The 21,930-nt window shown below is 44.1% G+C and overlaps 1 protein-coding gene across 1 annotated transcript in view; it reads left to right on the top strand.

Moving 5' to 3' along the window:
* The window catches only part of TUBGCP3 (tubulin gamma complex component 3), a 164,235-nt gene that overhangs the window by 99,532 nt on the left and 42,773 nt on the right, over positions 1 to 21,930 (top strand). Inside the window, exons 12-14 of the mRNA XM_077296976.1 lie at positions 10,255 to 10,365; positions 11,464 to 11,572; positions 21,218 to 21,407. Coding sequence (XP_077153091.1) covers positions 10,255 to 10,365; positions 11,464 to 11,572; positions 21,218 to 21,407 — 410 coding nt within the window. The remainder of the gene's footprint in view (positions 1 to 10,254; positions 10,366 to 11,463; positions 11,573 to 21,217; positions 21,408 to 21,930) is intronic.

Here is a 21,930-nt window from a genome sequence, read left to right on the forward strand (position 1 = left end):
ACGCTACAGAGCGAGCTGTGCATTGGCACATATTAGTAGCATTAGTGTTGTGTTCGGCTGCTATGTGCTTGTCAGTGCACTACATTCTCATCAGAACAATTCTTAACATTCCCCGGACTACTTGTGTCTGAGTTCTTTGCGTCCACAGGATTCCCTGTCCATGATTTTTTCCCAAAGCACACCATTCTCTATATACTCTTGTCAATGTGTTATGAGAAAAAGTGGTTTGGTACCGTGTTAGGCCCGTCTCACACGTCCAGATAATTTCGGTACCGGAGTTATCCGTGTCCGTGTGCTCACGTGGCACATCAGTCACACGTGTGGCAGCCATGTGCCGCCTGAGGACCACACGGACCGTACAGGAGAGACGGCGCTACAGTAAGCGCTGTCCCCAGCTTGTGGTGCTGAAGGCGGCATTCATCTCTTCTCCCCTGCAGCGCTCACAGGAGAGAAGAGATGAAAAATAAATTTTTTTTGTTAAAAATAAAGTTTGGGGGTCACCAAAAAATTGATTTTTCATCTCTTCTCTCCTGTGAGCGCTGCAGGGGAGAAGAGATGAATGCCGTCTTCAGCACCACACGCAGGGGGGACAGCGCTTAACTGTAGCGCTGTTTCTCCTGCAGCGGTACGTGCACACGGAAGAGAGTGCACACTGTTCTCCGTGTGCGGGATGCTTTGCGGACCGTGCTGCCGGAGAAAAACAGACATGTCTCCGTGTTTTTCACACGGACACACGGTCCGTGAAAACACGCAGGCATGTGCATATACCCATTCATCTGAATGGGTTTACGTGTGTAAGTGTCTCCGGTACGTGAGAAAACTGTCACTACACGTACCGGAGCCACTGACGTGTGAAACCGGCCTTAGCCAGTAGAAAAAAAAGGTATAGAGTGCTCTCAGTGGGAGAAACAAAATAGGAATCTTGTGGGTGTGATACCTTTTAATGGCTAACAAAATATAGTGAATGATGTTACAAAGCAAGCTTTCGAGACTGCTTACTAGTGATGAGCGAGTATACTCATTGCTCGGGTGGTCTCCCGAGTATTTTTGACTGCTCAGAGATTTAGTTTTCCTTGCCGCAGCTGGATGATTTACGGCTGCTAGCCAGCCTGAGTACTTGTGGGGGTTGCCTGGTTGCTAGGGAATCCCTACGTGTAATCAAGCTGTCTATCAGCCGTAAATCATCAAGCTGCGGCAAGGAAAACTAAATCTCCGAGCAGTCACAAATACTCGGAGACCACCCGAGTGTGCTCTGTAAAACCCGAGCAACGAGTACACTCGCTCATCACTACTGCTTACCTCTCTTCATCAGGCTGATATAACAAGATATTTGAAGAAACCCAATTATATACAGTACAGAGCACAGGCATGGTGTGATACATGGACATTTAAATAAACACTGAGCTTAAAGAGAGAATCCTTAATTAGGTAAGGTTAGACAAGTGGTGTGAAAGATTTATGGAGCCCATATGCATATGAGATCAATGGGCTGGTGGTGCCTTCATTGTTTTTGGAGGAAATTGCTCAGATTTGGTAGTGAGCTATAAATCCTCCTGACAAATTGAGTCCTGTGTGAACAGAATTAAAGATGTAATGAATTTGTATTCCCACACCCTGCGATGTTTCTGTGATTTGAAGTTGCCTTTCAAAATGACAACTTTCATATTGTCTATGTTGTGTCCTGGACCACAGAAATGTTTAGCAACAGGTAAATGGGTTTTTTTTTGTCTGTAGTTGTATGACGATGAGACCTCATCCTTGCTCTCAGTCTCTGTCCTGTTTCTCCAACATAGAGGCACCCCCAGGACATATATTGCATAGAATTAAATACACCACATTGGAAGAGGAACATGTGAATGTCCCAGGGATCTTATAGTCCTGCTGTGTGTTGGGGATTTGGATGGTTGGTCTCAATATGAATGCAGATTTTGCATCTCCTCCCATTGCAAGAATATGTCCCTCTTGGTGAATCTGAGGGCATTGAACTTCGGATCATGATGTTTCTTAAATTAGGAGGTTGCCTGTAACATAGCAAGGGGTGGGGCTTTGAATAATATTTTTAACCGGTCATCCTTGTGTAGTTTGTGAAGTTTCTTAGCCGTTTTTCCTCAGTATTTCAAGTTGTGGGTTGTGAAAAATGAGAGAACCCAGATTATCAAGCACTCAAAACCATGCCTTGTTCAAAGTCGCGAGATCACTTGATTTTCCATTTTAATATGGATTCACATTAATAATGATACACTGATCGTGTATAAAGTGAGAACTATTAAAACTATTAAAAATGTAATAGTAAGGCTATGTGCACATGTTGCAGATTTTGATGCGTTTCCGCAGCATTTTTGGACTTGCGGAATTGCATCAAATCCGCAGTGTAGTGCACAACCAATGTTAGTCAATGGGAAATTGACATTTGGTGTGCACATGCTGTGGAAAAAAATTGCGGATTTACAGCGTTTTATTTTCCACAGCATGTAAATTCTTTTTGCGGATCTGCAGCGTTTCTGCACCCATTGACTTCCATTGTATCAGACAAGTTGCGTGTGAGAAACGCTGCAAGTTGGGAGGAGGAAGAGTGTGTGGGCGGAGACTGTGTGTGCGGAGATGTGCGGGTCTTTGTGTGTGTCTGTGTGCACATGGGTGTGCGGGGCTGTGTGTGCGTGGCTGTGTGTGTGCGTGGATGTGTACATACACATACATACAACATACAGTACATACTCACCATACAGCTAATCCCCGAAGCCCTTTATCACCTGTAAAAATAAATAAATAAATGTAAAAATAAATAAACCAACAGTATACTCCCTGATCCGATGTAATCCATTTAATAACGAGTGTCCCATGACAATCTCCCATGGAGAGCTGTCACATCAGCAGATGTGACCACTCTCCAGGGGCTCCGGTGATACAATGACGGCAGGTAAACCGCTGCACTGTATCCCTCCGCCAAGTTCAGCAGAGTTCATACTGTCACTTGCGGCACCGCTGCGTTGGAAAATTCTCACGCAGCAGTGCCATAAATTGAGAGCTCATTGAACCCTCAGAAATAACACTGCAGGAGCCATTGTCCCCTGTCACCCTATCAGTGTATCACTGGAGGCCAATAGAGCAGTTACATCTCCTGATGTGACAGCTCTATAGGGGAGATTGTCATGGGACACTCGTTATTAAATGTACTGCGTCGGACCAGGGAGTATTTGTGTTGGTTTATTATTTTCTCTTTTTTACAGGAGATCGAGGGCGTCGCATGGATTGGCAGAACAATAAAGATGGCAAAACTGTGTAGAGTTTTATTTCATTAACATATTTTTTTCTGGCTGTCTTTTTTTTTTTTTTTTTTTTTTACCCATTAAATACTATAGGATTAGTAATGGATAGGTATCTTAAAGACGCCTCTCCATTGTTAAGCCAGCTTGATGTCATCTTACAATACAAAGGTGACATTAACCCCCCCCCCCCCCCAATTACCCCATATGCCACCGCTACAGGGCAGTGGGATGAGAGAGGCTAAGTGCTGGAATTGGCACGTCTTACAGATGCGCCATTTCTAGGGCGGCTGTGTGCTGGTGTTTGTAGCCGATGGGGGTCCAATATTGATGGCCCCGTTCTAGGCTATGAGTATCAGCCTGCAGCTGTCTGCATAACCTTTTGTGGCTATTATAGGGGGACCCCATGTCCTCAGTACCCGGCTCTGCCGCCTGCACTCGGGACTGGAGCGTGCGGCTGCATGTATTTCTATGTAGCTGAACGCTCCGGTCCCGAGTTCCGGCGGCAGTGCCGGGTACTGAGGTGCGAGACTCGTTCGAATTTCTCGCAAGTGTGACCCCGGCCTAACGCAGATTTTGTGTGTGTGTGTGTCTTTAATTCTTTATGTACTATTTTATTATGTTTATTACTAAACATTGGGCTTGGCATTATCTATCCATCTATCTAGAGATGAGACAGGATTTGTTTTATCCGAAACGTTGCCACTCCACAGGGCATTAAAGGGAACCTGTCACCCCGTTTTTTGAAGATGAGCTAAAAATAGCGTTAAATAGGGGCAGAACTGGGAGTTACATTAGTGTCTTTTGTGTGCCTTTATTACCCACCTATGCTGCTGAAATACCTTTGTAAAGTCGCCGTTTTGTGCTGTCACTCACGCTGGTCTGGTCCTATGGGCGTGGTGACAGCGCTGTTTCTCCCCCAGATCAGGCTCATCATTCCGTTGGTGGCGTCGTGGTGTGCGCATGTCCAACAGAGAATATCCACTGCCCAGGAGATGAAAAAGAGCGCGATCTGCGCTATTCAGCCGTTTACCAGTGGGCGCGGCCATCTTTCCTGTGGCCGCGCATGCGCAGATGGAGCGCTCTGCTGCCCGGGGCTTCAGGAAAATGGCCGCGGGATTCCGCGCGTGCGCAGATGGAGATCGCAGCGGCCATTTTCCTGAAGCCCCGGGCAGCAGAGCGCTCCATCTGCGCACGCGCGGCCACAGGAAAGATGGCCGCGCCCACCGGTAAACGACTGAATAGCGCAGATCGCGCTCTTTTTCATCTCCTGGGCAGTGGATATTCTCTGTTGGACATGCGCACACCACTACGCCACCAACAGAATGATGAGCCTGATCTGGGGGAGAAACAGCGCTGTCACCACGCCCATAGGACCAGACCAGCGTGAGTGACAGCACAAAACGGCGACTTTACAAAGGTATTTCAGCAGCATAGGTGGGTAATAAAGGCACACAAAAGACACTAATGTAACGCCCAGCTCTGCCCCTATATAACGCTTTTTTTAGCTCATCTTCAAAAAACGGGGTGACAGGTTCCCTTTAAAGTCCTCCTTTTTCCATCTTTTTGTGCTGTTTCCCTTTTTGTTTACTGTCTGAAAGGCCTTTGGAATGCTGGTCAGGGAAGCGGGCACGCTTTAAGGTATTTTTTTCTGGTGCTGTTTCTCTTTTTCTACCTATCCATCTATCTATAGATATATCTATCTATAGATAGATATATAGATAGATATAGCTATATATTTATGGACATATCTATAGATAGATCTATCTATGTATCTTTCTGTGTGTGTAAACATTATTCTTCAATGGAGTATATAAATGAAGAGGTTGGACAAGAAACAACATCACAATTCTTTTTTTTTTTTGTTAAATAATACATCTTTATTTAGCTTACAAAAACGCATATTTATCTGCATGAATATCCGCATCAAATCTGCGTGGATTTTTACCTGCGTTTTCTGCCAAGAGATGCAGAATCTGTGCAGAAAATTCCACAGGCAAATCTGCAACATGTGCACATAGCCATACACCTAGCAGCCATTCAGGTTTCAGTCTGCATGTTCCCAAGGGTCCTTAGGAGTAGAGGTTATTAGAACGTATTCTGAATAGTAGAGTACAATAAATCATGAAAAAACAGTGTTTTCTGCCTTACTATAATCGTCTTTCCTCTTGGAATCCTTTCATTGTATGGAAGGTAGATTTCAATTTGTATCTTATTTAGCTGTAAGTACTGAGACAGTTTCCTTGCGAGTAGAGCAGCAGATTTTGCATGCATGCGCTGGATAAATATCTGCTGAGGCGTAAATGATTTCCCATAATCATGTCAAGCAGTAAGGCCATTTTTGGTGTTTAATAGCTGACAACAACATGTGAAAATGACAGCTATTTACATTTTACTTACTTGTCCTTGGCATTTACCCAATAATTAATGAGAAATCATAGTACAATTATCTTTTTTTTGCTCTTGAATTTTTCTGCATGTCACGATGAAAATCATACAGCCTTGAACAGGAAATGCATCTGTACCTCGGCGTATAATAACCTTGATTGCTTTTGTTCTTTTTTTTTTTTTATTTAAATAAATTCACTAATGATAAGACCATATTTTCTCTCTCTACGGTTGTTTCTTTGTGATTTCTCTGCGCATATACTTTGTTACCAGAATGTAATTCCATACTGCTAATGTTTCTTTTCATATGACAATTTTTTTAAAATTTTTACAGCATTTTTTTAAGAGTAATATTTTTCACGTATTGTGGCAGTGCATGGAAATTGCTAATTTTCGGCTTCCTTCAGACTTCCCTTTTTTTTTTGTTTTGTTTTCTTCTCCTGGATTAGATTTTTTTTATTGTTCCAGTTTGTACTACCGGTGTTCTAGAAGTTTATCTTGTATGCAAAATAACATAAAATAATAATCATGGCGGTTTCTCAAGCTTTTCCTACAGTCAGGTGAAAAAACAAACCACATAATAGGATGCAATGAGAATGATATCGGTGTGCGGAATTCTTCACAAAACCATAGTCTTGAATGTATCAATTTGACCCACAGAATGTATTTATCATGTCTATCATACTGATTGGTGAACAGCAGCTAAAAAAAAACTGATTAGTGTTTACACACATTAAAATAAGCCATTTGCAGAGCTCAGTTGGTTGAGAAATGTTAAGTGTGTGTCTCCATAACAAAGGTTTTGTATTTAACCAATGTATATATTGTTCAAAAGTAATAAAACACTAAATTTATATAGAAATATTAATATCATTGTAGTCGACTTACTCAAAGAGTAAAACTCTCACTTTTGTTGTGTGATATGAATAAGAAAAACCTATATGAACGCAGTGCAAGGCACAGTAATATGAAGAGTATAATTAGATTGTACAGTATTTGAAATGGTACATACAGAGATGGGACACAGGAATGTATACAACTGAGAGATATTGACATCAAGCAAAAAAAAATAAAATAAACCAAGGCAAAAGACAATGTTTAAAGTCATTACAAACTGATTCCTAATAAAATCTAGGTAAAAAATGTTTAGAGAGACAAATGAGAGTAAGTAATAGCTAGAAATACATAGTGGCCTAAATAACCACACCCGGCCCGCGTTTCGCATCTAGCTTCGTCAAGCGGTAATGGGAAAGTGTTCATCTCGGGTTAGGCCGGCGTCACACTGGCGAGTTTTACGGACGTAAGAGCGCAGAAACTACGTCCGTAAAACTCGCATAACATACGGCACAATTATTCTCAATGGGGCTGCTCCTATTAGCCGTATATTACGGTTCAGTATTATACGGCTTTCTACGGCCGTACAAAATCGCAGCATGCGGCGTTTGTCAGCGTACTGCGCAAAAAAATCGCCAATGAAAGTCTATGGGGGCGTGAAAAATACGGATTCCACACTGACCAGCAGTGTGACTTGCGAGAAATACGCAGCGGTGTTAGTGAAAAGTCGGTAATTCAATTGCCGGCTTTTAATTTCTCCTGCACAAACCCGACAGGATATGAGACATGGTTTACATACAGTAAACCATCTCATATCCCCTTTTTTTTTGCATATTCCACATTACTAATGTTAGTAGTGTGTATGTGCAAAATTTCAGCGCTGTAGCTGCTGAAATAAAGGGTTAAATGGCGGAAAAAATTGGCGTGGGCTCCCGCGCAATTTTCTCCGCCAGAATGGTAAAGCCAGTGACTGAGGGCAGATATTAATAGCCAGGAGAGGGTCCATGGTTATTGGCCCCCCCCGTGGCTAAAAACATCTGCCCCCAGCCACCCCAGAAAAGGCACATCTGGAAGATGCGCCAATTCTGGCACTTGGCCACTCTCTTCCCACTCCCGTGTAGCGGTGGGATATGGGGTAATGAAGGGTTAATGCCACCTTGCTATTGGAAGGTGACATTAAGCCAGATTAATAATGGAGAGGCGTCAATTATGACACCTATCCATTATTAATCCAATTGTAGGAAAGGGTTAAAAAACACACACACACATGATTTAAAAGTATTTTAATGAAAAAAACACAGCGGTTGTTGTAATAATTTATTGTACTCTCAGTCCATCAGGAACACCCTCGCTTGGAAAAATAATAAACGCACAAGATACATACCTTCTGCTGTCAGATCAGGTCCCACGAAGTAATCCATCTGAAGGGGTTAACTAATATTACAGGCAGAGCTGCGATAATCCACTCGCTCTGCCTGTAATCCCCGGGTGCTGAAAGGAAAGCAGTGATCTATACTTACATTCAGTTGCGGTGATGCGCCCCTGCTGGATGTTCTCATGAACTGCAGCCTGGGAACTTTTTCCCACGCTACAGGTCATATGAGGACATCCACCAGGGGGCGCATCACCGCGAATGAATGAAATGTAGGTCAATGACCTACATTTCATTCAGTCGCGGTGATGCGCCCCCTGGTGGATGTCCTCATATGACCTGTAGCGTGGGAAAAAGTTCCCAGGCTGCAGTTCATGAGAACATCCAGCAGGGGCGCATCACCGCAACTGAATGTAAGTATAGATCACTGCTTTCCTTTCAGCACCTGGGGATTACAGGTACGAGCGAGCGGTTTATCGCAGCTCTGCCTGTAATATTAGTTAACCCCTTCAGATGGATTACTTCGTGGGACCTGATCTGACAGCAGAAGGTATGTATCTTGTGCGTTTATTATTTTTCCAAGCGAGGGTGTTCCTGATGGACTGAGAGTACAATAAATTATTACAACAACCGCTGTGTTTTTTTCATTAAAATACTTTTAAATCATGTGTGTGTGTGTTTTTTAACCCTTTCCTACAATTGGATTAATAATGGATAGGTGTCATAATTGACGCCTCTCCATTATTAATCTGGCTTAATGTCACCTTACAATAGCAAGGTGGCATTAACCCTTCATTACCCCATATCCCACCGCTACAGGGAGTGGGAAGAGAGTGGCCAAGTGCCAGAATTGGCGCATCTTCCAGATGTGCCTTTTCTGGGGTGGCTGGGGGCAGATGTTTTTAGCCACGGGGGGGCCAATAACCAAGGACCCTCTCCTGGCTATTAATATCTGCCCTCAGTCACTGGCTTTACCATTCTGGCGGAGAAAATTGCGCGGGAGCCCACGCCAATTTTTTCCGCCATTTAACCCTTTATTTCAGCAGCTACAGCGCTGAAATTTTGCACATACACACTACTAACATTAGTAGTGTGGAATATGCAAAAAAAATGGGGATATGAGATGGTTTACTGTATGTAAACCATGTCTCATATCCTGTCGGGTTTGTGCAGGAGAAATGAGAAGCCGCCAATTGAATTACCGGCTTTTAACACATATCGCGCTGAATGAAATCTAAATACAGAATATATATATATGTGTCTCAATGACATATATATATATATATATACTGTATATATGTTTTCCCGAACATTTGAGCACATAAATCCATTAGATGTCGGTTTTGCAAGCCTGCGCGAAAATCTCGCAGTACGGATGCCATACGGATTACATACGGAGGATGCCATGCGCAAAATACGCTGACACACCCTGACTACGGATCACTATTTTGGGAACATTTCACCGTATTTCGGCCGTATTACGGCCGTAAAATACGGACCGTATTGTCTTACGCCGAGTGTGACGCCGGCCTTATGTATACGTATGAAGACCCATCCGCACACTCCTATCGCACCATGAGTAATTAGGATAATTAATTAATTAGGGTAATTAAGTTACTGCACATGTGAAAGAGGCAGTACATCGCCATCCTCAGAGTGCCGCCCACACACAGTGAAGGAGAAGAAGGTCCTGCATCTTAAAGTACCTCCCTTAAAGTACTCATTTTGAGGTGTAGCATAAAAAGCAAATGGTTAAAAAGCCACAGCAGATTTTCTGTTTTTTTTTTCCCCATTTGTTTCCATAAACGGTTAATGACAATTTGACCTTAGAAGGGTTGTCCAGTACTTTGACATCTTCTTAACTACATTCTCCAATCTAAAATAGTAACACCTTATACTTGCCTCCCATATCTGTGCATTTCCAGTGATGTTAGGGCTTGGTCTCCTGAGTAGTGAAAAGTGAACGTGCTGGGATAAGGTATTATCTGAGCATGCTCGGATGCTAACCAAGTGTCTGGCGTGGTCTAACAATATGTTCCAGTCCCCGGGGCTGCATGTCTCATGGCTGTTAGGCAATCCCTGCACGTGTGGCGGCTGTTGAACGATCAGGCAATCCCTGCATGTGTTGCTGCTGTCAAACAGCCGCGAGAAATGCAGATGTGGGGATTCTGACATAATTTTCGATCATGCTAAAGACACTGGGTTAGCACCCGAGCATGCTCAGATAACACCTTATCCCAGCACGTTCGCTCATCAATACTCCTGAGTTCTGCTAATTCACCCAGCACTATGTAAAATAAAACCTTTCCTGACAGCAGAACGCTGCCATATTCTATTGTGCATCCGTGCAGAGCAGTAAAGCAAATGGCTGTGTACTGACCATATATCGTGTTACAGTTTTTTGTAGCTTCAGACCCTACAGTAAAGACTGACAGACTTTGGCATGACAAATATACGCTAAGAAAATCTATGATTCCATCTTTCATCACTATGGATCAATCTAGAAAGGTAAATTCTATGTATTTCCATACTTGCTACCGTTGAAAGTTTTTTGCATTCATTCATTGCTACAGAGAAATTTGCTTTGCTGTGAAATTATTTTGGGTCCTAAGGACAGTCGTAATGTATGTTTGTTTCCTCCTCACATTCCCCCAAATTCACATACCGTGTATGTGTGTATATTAGATGTTAGATTGATGTATACATACCATATACACAGTGTGTGTTTATATATAAATGTGTATGTATATATATATATATATATATATATATATATATATATATATATATATATATATATATATATATATATATATATACATATATACATATATACATACATATATACATTAGGGAGAGCGTTTCATTCCCTCTATGTCCATTGTTTGGTGTCTCAAGTGGGTAAAATCTTACTATTTGTTTGTCCTTTTGTGACTGCCCAGGTGTTTGAAAAGTAGTAGGTGTGCTTGGAAAAAGGCCAACTACAGCACTGCAACAAAACTGCTGTAACGCACTCCAGAAAACTGCCGTACGTTGTCGCTGAAGTCTAAATCCGCTGATGACTGCCCTAGATTTCATGTTCTGTCACCAGCAGCCCAAGATGAGACCCATTTTGTTTAAAGGCGTGCAACTTTTGATAAATTTGGCACACCTTGTTCCGACAGGCTGTAGGGTCAATCTTGACAAATCTTCCCCCACCCCAGATCTGTTTACATAAACTGGAATACTTGTATCAGTATAGTCTGTTGTCACAAGGCAGCCACTATGCCCGTCCGTTCTATCTGCTTCCCTGCTCTTATACCTGCATCTTACCATTCTTTACCCTCTGGCTTGAACTTAAAATGAGACTGTATATGTCAAGTCCCTGGTGCCATTCTCTGCACTCTCACATTAGAGGAGACCGTATCCGATGCAGTCAGTGGACGAGTTTCTGTTGATACAGAACTTTTTGGGTCAAAGCAAACCATCAACAGGGTACACATACATGTGTATGATTTGCAAGACCTGAGGCACGTGGAACAAACTGATACAATCCTGCGTGAGCTTTGAATAAACTGATTTTAGTAATGTGCAGCATGTTGACTTATCCATGATTTTCTTTTTCAGGTTCTTTTGATTGGGAAATCCATTAACTTTCTTCACCAGGTGTGCCATGACCAAACGCCAACTGCTAGGATGATGGCAATGACTGAAACCCCGGAGTCCCCCAAAGATGGTAAGATAAAAATAGAAGAGCAGCAGCTTAGGGTTTCTGAAATTGTAGGCATGTTAATTTGTAATATTTCAAAATAGAATTATCATACGTCTAGACCTCTGCTAAGATGTAGCCATGGAAGGGGAAATACTGAAAGTAAGGATCTGCTTATCTATTTATTCAGCAGATTTTAAATCTCTATAATGTACAGTATCTTGATTTTATTAATTTAATTTTACTCTCTGCAGTTTAACGCCTTAATCCCATATGACGTACTATCCCGTCAAGGTGACCTGGGACTTAATTCCCAGTGACTGGATAGTACGTCATATGCGATCGGCCGCGCTCACGGGGGGAGCGCGGCCGATCGCGGCCAGGTGTCAGCTGACTATCGCAGCTGACATCCGGCACTATGTGCCAGGAGCAGTCACGGACCGCCCCCGGCACATTAACCCCCGGCACACTGCGATCAAACATGATCACAGTGTTCCGGCTGTATAGGGAAGCATTGCACAGGGAGGGGGCTCCCTGCGTGCTTCCCTGAGACCCCCGGAGCAACGCGATGTGATCGCGTTGTTCCGAGGGTCTCTTACATCCTCCTCCCTGCAGCAGGCCCGGATCCAAAATGGCTGCGGGGATCAGAGCAGGCGCCGGGAAGCCTCCAGGAGTGCACGTCAGATCACTGATCTGACACAGTGCACAGCAAAGTGTCAGATCAGCGCCCCCCGGGGCAATGTTATAGTGTAAAAAAAAAAATATTCACATGTGTAAAAAAAAAATTGTTCTTATAAATACATTTCTTTATCTAAATAAAAAAAAGACAATAAAAGTACACATATTTAGTATCACCGCGTCCGTAACGACCCGACCTATAAAACTGTCCCACTAGTTAACCCCTTCAGTGAACACCGTAAAAAAAGAAGAAACAAAAATGGGCAAAAAACGCTTTATTATCATACTGCCAAATAAAAAGTGGAATAACACGCGATCAGAAAGACGGATCTAAATAACCATGGTACCGCTGAAAACGTCATCTTGTCCCGCAAAAAACGAGCTGCCATACAGCGTCATCAAAGAAAAAATAAAAAAGTTATAGTCCTCAGAATAAAGCGATGCAAAAATACGTACGCTACTTACCTGGTAGCAGTGTTTTTTCAGGAGCCCATGACAGCACAACGAGAGAGGGGATCCGCCCTTCAGGGACAGGAAACCTACAGACATAAAAGGGCGGTACCTCTCTCCCGCATCAGTTGGTTCCAGAGCATGAGAGGACCACCTTGGTTAGTAACACAGATGCAGCATACAATTATGTACATTTTATTATATGAGTGAACATGGAAGAGGAAAAACACGAAAAGTGTCACATCATCCAAGAAAAGAATAGGGAAGGGAATATAAGGGTGCTGTCATGGGCTTCTGAAAAAACACTGCTACCAGGTAAGTAGCGTACGTATTTATTCAGTCGCCATGACAGCACAACGAGAGACTTTCAGAGAAATAAGAAACATTAGGGAGGGATAACAGCCTCAAGTACCCTTCTCCCAAACGTTAGGTCTGAGGAACTACCCAGATCTAATCTGTAGTGTTTAAGAAAGGTAGATGGAGAAGACCATGTGGCCGCCTTACATATGTCTTCTATCGATACTTCTGCTCTCTCCACCCACGAAGATGCTACGGCCCTCGTGGAGTGTGCCTTTATACCATCTGGAACTTCGTTGCCACCTGCCGTATAAGCGAGAGAGATCGCCTCCCTGATCCATCTGGCTAAGGTGTTTTTAGATACTCTAAGACCCTTCCTCACTCCCTGATAAGCTACAAATAAGGAGTTATCTTTTTTCCAGTCATTCGAAACAGAAATATATTTAAGAAGGCATCTTCTTACATCTAAGGGTACTGTCACACAGTGGCACTTTGGTCGCTACAACGGTACGATCCGTGACGTTCCAGCGATATAGTTACGATATCGCTGTGTCTGACACGCTACTGCGATCAGGGACCCCGCTGAGAATCGTACGTCGTAGCAGATCGTTTGAAACTTTATTTCTTCGTCAAGTGTCCCGCTGTGGCGGCATGATCGCAGCGTGTAACAAAGGTGTGCACGATATTCCCAATGTCCCGTATGACTTCTACATCGCAACTACGTCATGAAATTATCGCTCCAGCGCCGTGCATTGCAAAGTGTGACCGCAGTCTACGACGCTGGAGCGATAATCAAGCGACGCTGCAACGTCACGGATCGTGCCGTCGGAGCGATCAAAGTGCCACTGTGTGACAGTACCCTAAGGAATGAAATCTACGTTCCTTATCATTGGAAGGATTAGAGCAAAACGAAGGTAGGACTACCTCTTGTAATCTATGGAATTTTGACGCAACTTTTGGAAGATAGAGGGGATCAGGTTTCATGATTACTCTATCCTCCCTAAACTGCATGTATGGTGGATGTCTGGAAAGTGCCTGCAGATCACTAACCCTTCTTGCAGATGTGAGTGCGACCAAAAGGGCTGTCTTGATAGAAAGGATTTTTACAGGAATAGTATCGATATGCTCGAATGGGGCTTGCGTTAAGGCTGAGAGTACCAGATTTAGGTCCCATGGGACTAACTTTTGTTTTATGATTGGTCTGGACCTAGTCACTGCTTTGAAAAACCTAGATATCCAGTGATTGCTGGCTAAGTTAAAATTGTATAGCGCCCCCAGAGCCGACACTTGGACTCTAAGAGTACTTGTGGCCAGGCCCATCTCTAGACCTTTCTGTAAAAATTCAAGAATCTGATTTATACATGGCTCTTGGTCAATCTGAGCCCCTGTACTTGATAGAAATTTTCTCCACACTCTAACATAGATGTTTGTTGTAGCGAGTTTTTTACTCTTAAGGAGTGTATTTATTAGATCCTGAGAGAATCCCTTCCCCCTTAGTAACAACCTCTCAAACTCCACGCCGCTAGGTGTAAGTTGGCTACTCGCGGATGAAGGATTGGGCCTTGGGAGAGCAGATCTGGCAATTCTGGAAGAATCCACGGTTGGCAGACAGACATCTTCCTCAGCCAAGGGAACCATGCTCTTTTGGGCCAAAATGGGGCTATTAAGATTACCCGGGCTCTGTCCCCCCGAATCTTCCTCAGAACTAATGGGATTAGGTTTAGAGGGGGGAAGGCATAAGCGAGACTGAAGTGCCATGATATCAGAAAAGCGTCTACTGCATATGAGTTGTCTCTTGGATCTAGGGAGCAGAATTGTTGTAATTTTTTGTTCTCCCTGCTGGCAAAAAGGTCTATTTCTGGACAACCCCACATCTGTATGATCTGCTCGAAGATAGCTGGATTCAGCGACCACTCTCCCTGTTTGAGCTTGTTGCGGCTTAGATAGTCTGCTTTGGTATTGAGACTTCCTTTTATATGAAGAGCCGTTAGAGAGAGATGATGTTCTTCGGCCATCTGAAAAATATGATTTGCGACCTTCATTAATGAACTGGATCGCGTACCTCCTTAACGATTAATGTAGGCCACGGTTACCCGGTTGTCCGATAACAGCCTCACGTGTCGACCCTGTAGGGGTATAAGGAACCTTTTTAAGGCGTTTTGTACGGCCAATAGCTCTTTCAGATTGGAGGATGAGTCCTGCTCCGACTGAGACCATAGCCCCTGAACGCAATCCTCCCCTAAGTGAGCCCCCCAACCCTTAGGGCTAGCATCCGTAGTTAATACTCTAGATATATGATTTGTCCAAGGGACCCCCCTACAAAGATTCGACGCGTGTGTCCACCAAACAAGTGAATGCGTAGTTTCCGCAGAAAGTGAAAATTTACTGTCGAGGTGAGCTTCTAGACAACAGGAATTGTGCAAGACGTCCCACTGTAGTGTCCTGGTGTGGAACTGCGCCCAGAGAACCGCCGGGATACAAGAAGTGAGGGAACCCAAGAGCGACATTGCACTTCTCAAAGACACTAAGGGATTGCCGATTGCCCTGGTGACTAGTCGTTGAATCTTAGTTATTTTTGCATCCGGCAGGCGACATTCCTGCCGACTAGAGTCTATAATAAACCCCAGAAACTCTTGTGATGTTAGGGGCTGTAGACATGATTTTTTTAAGGTTGATAATCCAGCCCCGCCTGTGCAATGCTCCCATCTCCTTCTCTAGCTGATCCTTGCAATGTGATTCTGAATGACCTACAATCAGTAAATCATCCAAGTATGGGATTATTAATATGTCCTGTTCATGCAGGTGTGCCATAACCTCCACCATGATTTTTGTGAACACCCGGGGTGCGACAGCGACTCCGAAGGGAAGTTCCTGATATTGGAAATGCTCTACCGTGCCGGCAAGTGAAACCGCCACCCTAAGGAATTTTTGGTGATCTACATGTATTGGAACATGGTAGTAGGCATCTTTGAGGTCTAAGACGACCATAAAACAATGGTTGAAAAGTAACTTTATTGCCGTTAAACTGATTCCATCTTGAGGGATGGAATCAACAAAAAATTGTAAAGTCCTTTTAAGTTAATAATGGTGCGATATGAACCGTCAGGCTTTTTGATCAGGAATAGAGGGGAATAGAACCCCCTACCTTCCTCTTCTGTAGGGACTCTAATCAGAACCTTCTTCTGTTAAAGTTCCCGGACTTCTGACTCCAGCGCCAACTGCTCTGTAGAGGAGGAACGAACAGGTGTCACCTTAAACTTGTCTCGAGGAATATGGTGGAAATCAAATTTTAAGCCCATTTTCACAATGTCTAGAATCCATGGACTGCTCGTGATCTGTATCCAGGCCGGGTAGAAGGCCAAAAGCCTACCCCCCACCTGGTCCGCCAGTCATTGTGGTTTCTTGAAATCTCGTGAAGGATTAAATATAAATCCTTTACCCCTTCTTCTGTTACTGTCGTATCTGTTAGAATCCCTATTAGAATCCCTGTTGGGCCTTCTGCGGTTAGACCATCCTCTATTGGAGTCCCGTCTGTAGAAGGGTCTTCCTAGAAAAGGGAAGCGTTTCTTACTATCTCCCGCTTTTTCTAACAGTTCATCCAGGACAGGTCCGAATAAATGAGCTCCTTCGCAGGGAATGCTACACAACTTTGTTCTGGCCTGCAAGTCCCCTGGCCAGCATTTTATCCATAGTGCTCTCCTGGCTGCGTTAGATAACGCTGAGGACCTGGCAGCCAATCTGACCGAGTCTGCTGACGCGTCTGAGAGGAAAGCTGCAGCATCCTGTATTATAGGCATAGAGGCTAACATTTCAGATCTGGGGACTTTATCTTTGAGCTGATCTTCAAGGTGACCTAACCACACCATCAAGGATCGAGCTGTACAGGTAGCTGCTATAGCAGGTCTCAAGGATCCAGCCGAAGTCTCCCAGGCTCCCTTAAGGAAGCTATCAGCTTTCCTGTCTAATGGGTCCTTTAGGCTCCCCAGGTCGTCAAAAGGGAGAGATGTCTTCTTGCACGCTTTGGTGTCTGCCGCATCTAGTTTCGGGACTTTATCCCATAAGGATGAAGCCTCCTCCTCGAAGGGATATCTTCTTTTAAATGCAGGCGGAAGTGACCCCTTCCTCTCGGGCTTCTTCCATTCCTTTGAAATCAGCGTCTTAATCTTATCGACGACTGGAAAGGCCCTTCGAGATTTTCGCTCTATACCCCTGAACATAACGTCCTGAATGGAGCACTCCGACTGGGTGTCCTCTATCCCCATTGTACTGTTGACCACTTTAACCAGATGGTTAACTCTATCAAGGGACAGACAGGCCCGACTAGAGTCTAATTCCTCAGAGGAGGCAGATAATGGAAGGGACCCCGAGCTCAGCTCCCCCAAGTCTGATAACACTTCTGATACAGGGGATGACTTTTTAACCTCCGTTATACGAGACCTGGATCTCACAGAACTTCTAACTTCTTGTCTAACCATCTCCTTTATTGCAGAGGTCAGATCAGGAGCCTCTTGCTGCAGTAACTGTTGTATACAGGATTTGCATAATCTTTTTAAATGTCCATCCGGAAGCGGCTCTGCACACTCGGCACACTGCCTATGTTTGGCCTTAGGGTACTGTCACACAGTGCAATTTTCGTCGCTACGACGGCACGATCCGTGACGTCGCAGCGTCGTATGATTATCGCTCCAGCGTCGTAGACTGCGGTCACACTTTGCAATCACGGCGCTGGAGCGATGCCGAAGTCCCCGGGTAACCAGGGTAAACATCGGGTTACTAAGCGCAGGGCCGCGCTTAGTAACCCGATGTTTACCCTGGTTACCAGCGTAAACGTTAAAAAAACAAACAGTACATACTTACATTCCGGTGTCTGTCCCCGGCGTCTCAGCTTCTCTGCACTGTGTAAGCACAGCGGCCGGAAAGCAGAGCGGTGACGTCACCGCTGTGCTCGCTTTCCGGCCGGCAGGCGCTCACACCGTGCAGAGAAGCTGAGACGCCGGGGACAGACACCGGAATGTAAGTATGTACTGTTTGTTTTTTTAACGTTTACGCTGGTAACCAGGGTAAACATTGGGTTACTAAGCGCGGCCCTGCGCTTAGTTACCCGATGTTTACCCTGGTTACAAGCGAACACATCGCTGGATCGCTGTCACACACAACGATCCAGCGATGTCAGCGGGTGATCAAGCGACGAAAGAAAGTTCCAAACGATCTGCTACGACGTACGATTCTCAGCGTGATGTCTGATCGCAGTAGCGTGTCAGACACAGCGATATCGTAACGATATCGCTAGAACGTCACGAATCGTGCCGTCGTAGCGATCAAAATTGCACTGTGTGACAGTACCCTTAGTTAGACACTTCCTCCCCTAGTAAGGAGAGAGGGAATATGAGGGGAACAATCAATCAATAAGTGAACTTTCACGGAGATCATTTACCCAGCCAGAAATGAGTGGTACCGTAGACGGGGGGTCCTTCGTAGCCGATGATTCCTTACGGCTTGAGGACTCTGGTCTTGGCTTCTGGGCCCCTTTAGCTCCACCAGCTCGGCTACTGCCACTAGACCGACGCTGGGAGCTTCTCCGAAACCAAACGTGGAACAGTATAAACGCCTCCCCCAAAAGAAATTCATGAATAGCTGTTTTTTGGTCATTCTGCCTCACAAAAATCGGAATAAAAAGCGATCAAAAAATGTCACGTGCCCGAAAATGATACCAATAAAACCGTCAACTCGTCCCGCAAAAAACAAGACCTCACATTACTCTGTGGACCAAAATATGGAAAAATTATAGCTCTCAAAATGTGGTAACGCAAAAAATATCCGATCTCAATTCCAGCCAATTCTGCGTTGAAAAAGTAAAACAGTGCTCTTTCCCTTCCGAGCTCTTCCATGCGCCCAAACAGGGGTTTACCCCAACATATGGGATATTGGCATACTCGGAACACATTGGACAACAACTTTTGGAGTCCAATTTCTCCTGTCACCCTTGGGAAAATACAAAACTCGGGGCTAAAAAATAATTTTTGTGGAAAAAAAAAAGGATTTTTTATTTTCACGGCTCTGCGTTATAAACTGTAGTGAAACACTTGGGGGTTCAAAGTTCTCACAGCACATCTAGATAAGTTCCTTGGGGGGTCTAGTTTCCAATATGGGGTCACTTGTGGGGGGGTTTCTTCTGTTTAGGTACATTGGGGGCTCTGCAAACGCAATGTGACGCCTGCAGACCAATCCATCTAAATCTGCATTCCAAATGACGCTCCTTCCCTTCCGAGCTCTGCCATGCGCTCAAACAGTGGTTCCCCCCCACATATGGGGTATCGGCGTATTCAGGACAAATTGGACAACAACTTTTGGGGTCCAATTTCAACTGTTGCCCTTGGAAAAATACAAAACTGGGGGCTAAAAAATAATTTTTGTGAAAAAAAAAAAAAGAAATTTTATTTTCACTGCTCTGCATTATAAATTGTAGTGAAACATTTGGGGGTTCAAAGCTCTCACCACACATCTAGATAAGTTCCTTAGAGGGTCTACTTTCCAAAATGGTGTCACTTGTGGGGGGTTTCAATGTTTAGGCACATCAGTGGCTCTCCAAACGCAACATGGCGTCCCATCTCAATTCCTGTCAATTTTGCATTGAAAAGTCAAACGGCGCTTCTTCCCTTACGAGCTCTCCCATGCGCCCAAACAGTGGTTTACCCCCACATATGAGGTATCAGCGTACTCAGGACAAATTGGACAACAACTTTTGTGGTATAATTTTTTCTCTTACCCTTGGGAAAATAAAAAATCGGGTGCGAAAAGATCATTTTTGTGAAAAAATATGATTTTTTTATTTTTACGGTTCTGCATTATAAACTTCTGTGAATCACTTAATGACACTGCCCATGTAGTATATAGCACAGCCCCCGCAGTATATCACACAGCCCACGTAGTATATAACACTGCCCATGTAGTATATAGCACAGCCCCCGCAGTATATGACACAACCCCCACAGTATATCACACAGCCAAGGCAGTATATCAAGCTGGCCATGTAGTATATAGCACAGCCCCCTCAGTAAATCACACAGCCCACACAGTACATCACACTGCCCATATAGTATATAGCACAGCCCCCGCAGTATATCACACAGCCCACGCAGTATATCACACTGCCCATGTAGTATATCACACAGCCCACGTAGTATATAACACTGCCCATGTAGTATATAGCACAGCCCCTGCAGTATATGACACAACCCCCGCAGTATATCACACAGCCAAGGCAGTATATCAACCTGGCCATGTAGTATATAGCACAGCCCCCGCAGTATATCACACAGCCCACACAGTATATCACACTGCCCATGTAGTATATAGCACAGCCCCCACAGTATATCACACAGCCCACGTAGTGTGGGCACCATATCCCTGTTAAAAAAAAATAATAATAATAAAAAATAGTGATATACTCACCCGCCGGGATCCACCGAAGCTCTGGCGATGCGCGCGTGGCAGCCGCCATCTTCTGTTCCCAGGATGCATTGCGAAATTACCCAGAAGGCTTAGCGGTCTCGCGAGACTGCTAAGTCTTCTGGGTAATTTCGCAATGCATCTCTGGGAACGGAAGATGGTGGCAGGCGCGAGCACATCGTCGGACGACGGAGGGTGAGAATAGCAGGTTTTTTTGTTTTTTTATTATTTTTAACATTACATATTTTTACTATTGATGCTGCTTAGGCATCATAAGTAATAATAAGGATCTTGTCCCTGCAGGCAACATTCTACTATACTGTGTTTAAGAGCAGAAAGGAGGGAAGAGTAGAGCTCGGTCATTATAAGCCCCTCCCTGCATCTATCCCAGGCATCCAGGAATACTGCCCTGATAGCTAGCACAGATTCGGGGGGTGTATGTGACACACTGCAGCTCTCATCTCACGGCACTGACAGCTCTTCTGCACTCCCCACACTGCCCACCTATCACCACTTCTTTTCCCTTGCATGATGCCCCCTGCTTATGATTAGCCAATGTCATGCAGGGTAAAGGTAAAGGCCCCCAGTGAAGATCCTCTGCTAACGCCATCCTTGATTATAGTAGAAATTGGCAAATACATTTTACCAGCTGATATCCTCTTTAAAACAGTAGAGCTTTGACATATTGCACAACACAGGTTGCATATTTTTTATTTTGGTGAATTGTATATTAAATATTTATCATTCCAGAAGTGACAGCCTTGTTGTATTAATCGATATTATTGAATTGTGTTTTAGCTGCAGACCTGTTCTCAGATTTAGAGACTGCATTCCAGTCTAAAATCGATGCAGCATATTTTGAAACGAGCAAATATCTGCTGGATGTCCTTAACAAGAACTACAATCTGCTGGAACATGTACAGGCCATGAGACGCTACCTCCTGCTGGGGCAGGGAGATTTTATACGCCATCTCATGGATTTGCTTAAGTAAGTTGTGTTTATAGCAATGTGTGATATGTAGTGATGAGCAAACGTGCTCGGGATAAGCTGTTATCCGAGTATCTTGGGTGTGCTAATATGTTCGAATCTTCCCCGGCTGCATGTGTTGCGGCTGTTAGGTAATCCCCGCATGTGCTGCAGCTGTCTAGCAGACAATCCCCGCATGTCTTGCTGCTGTCTAACAGCCGTGGGGACTCGTTTATGCGAGCACGCCCAAGATACTCAGATAACACGTTATCTGAACATGTTCGCTCATCACTAGTGTTATACAATGTTTTATGTCTATTAATATATTGTGTATCTAATATTAGATTATTTCTTCGTAATAGAACAGTGTTGCATTAAGACGTACCTATCTATGTATTCTATCCATGCTATAGCTACAATTCATTACTCCTGAAATCAGATTTATTGTTCAGATCGCATCAAATAAGTAAACTAGTAGCTGAATCCATACATTATGTAGACTAGTGTATAAATTCCAAACTGATCAGTTCATCTACATAAATAT

Source organism: Ranitomeya variabilis, chromosome 3 (genome assembly GCF_051348905.1).
Source record: "Ranitomeya variabilis isolate aRanVar5 chromosome 3, aRanVar5.hap1, whole genome shotgun sequence".
In the NCBI taxonomy this organism is placed as follows: Eukaryota; Metazoa; Chordata; class Amphibia; order Anura; family Dendrobatidae; genus Ranitomeya; species Ranitomeya variabilis.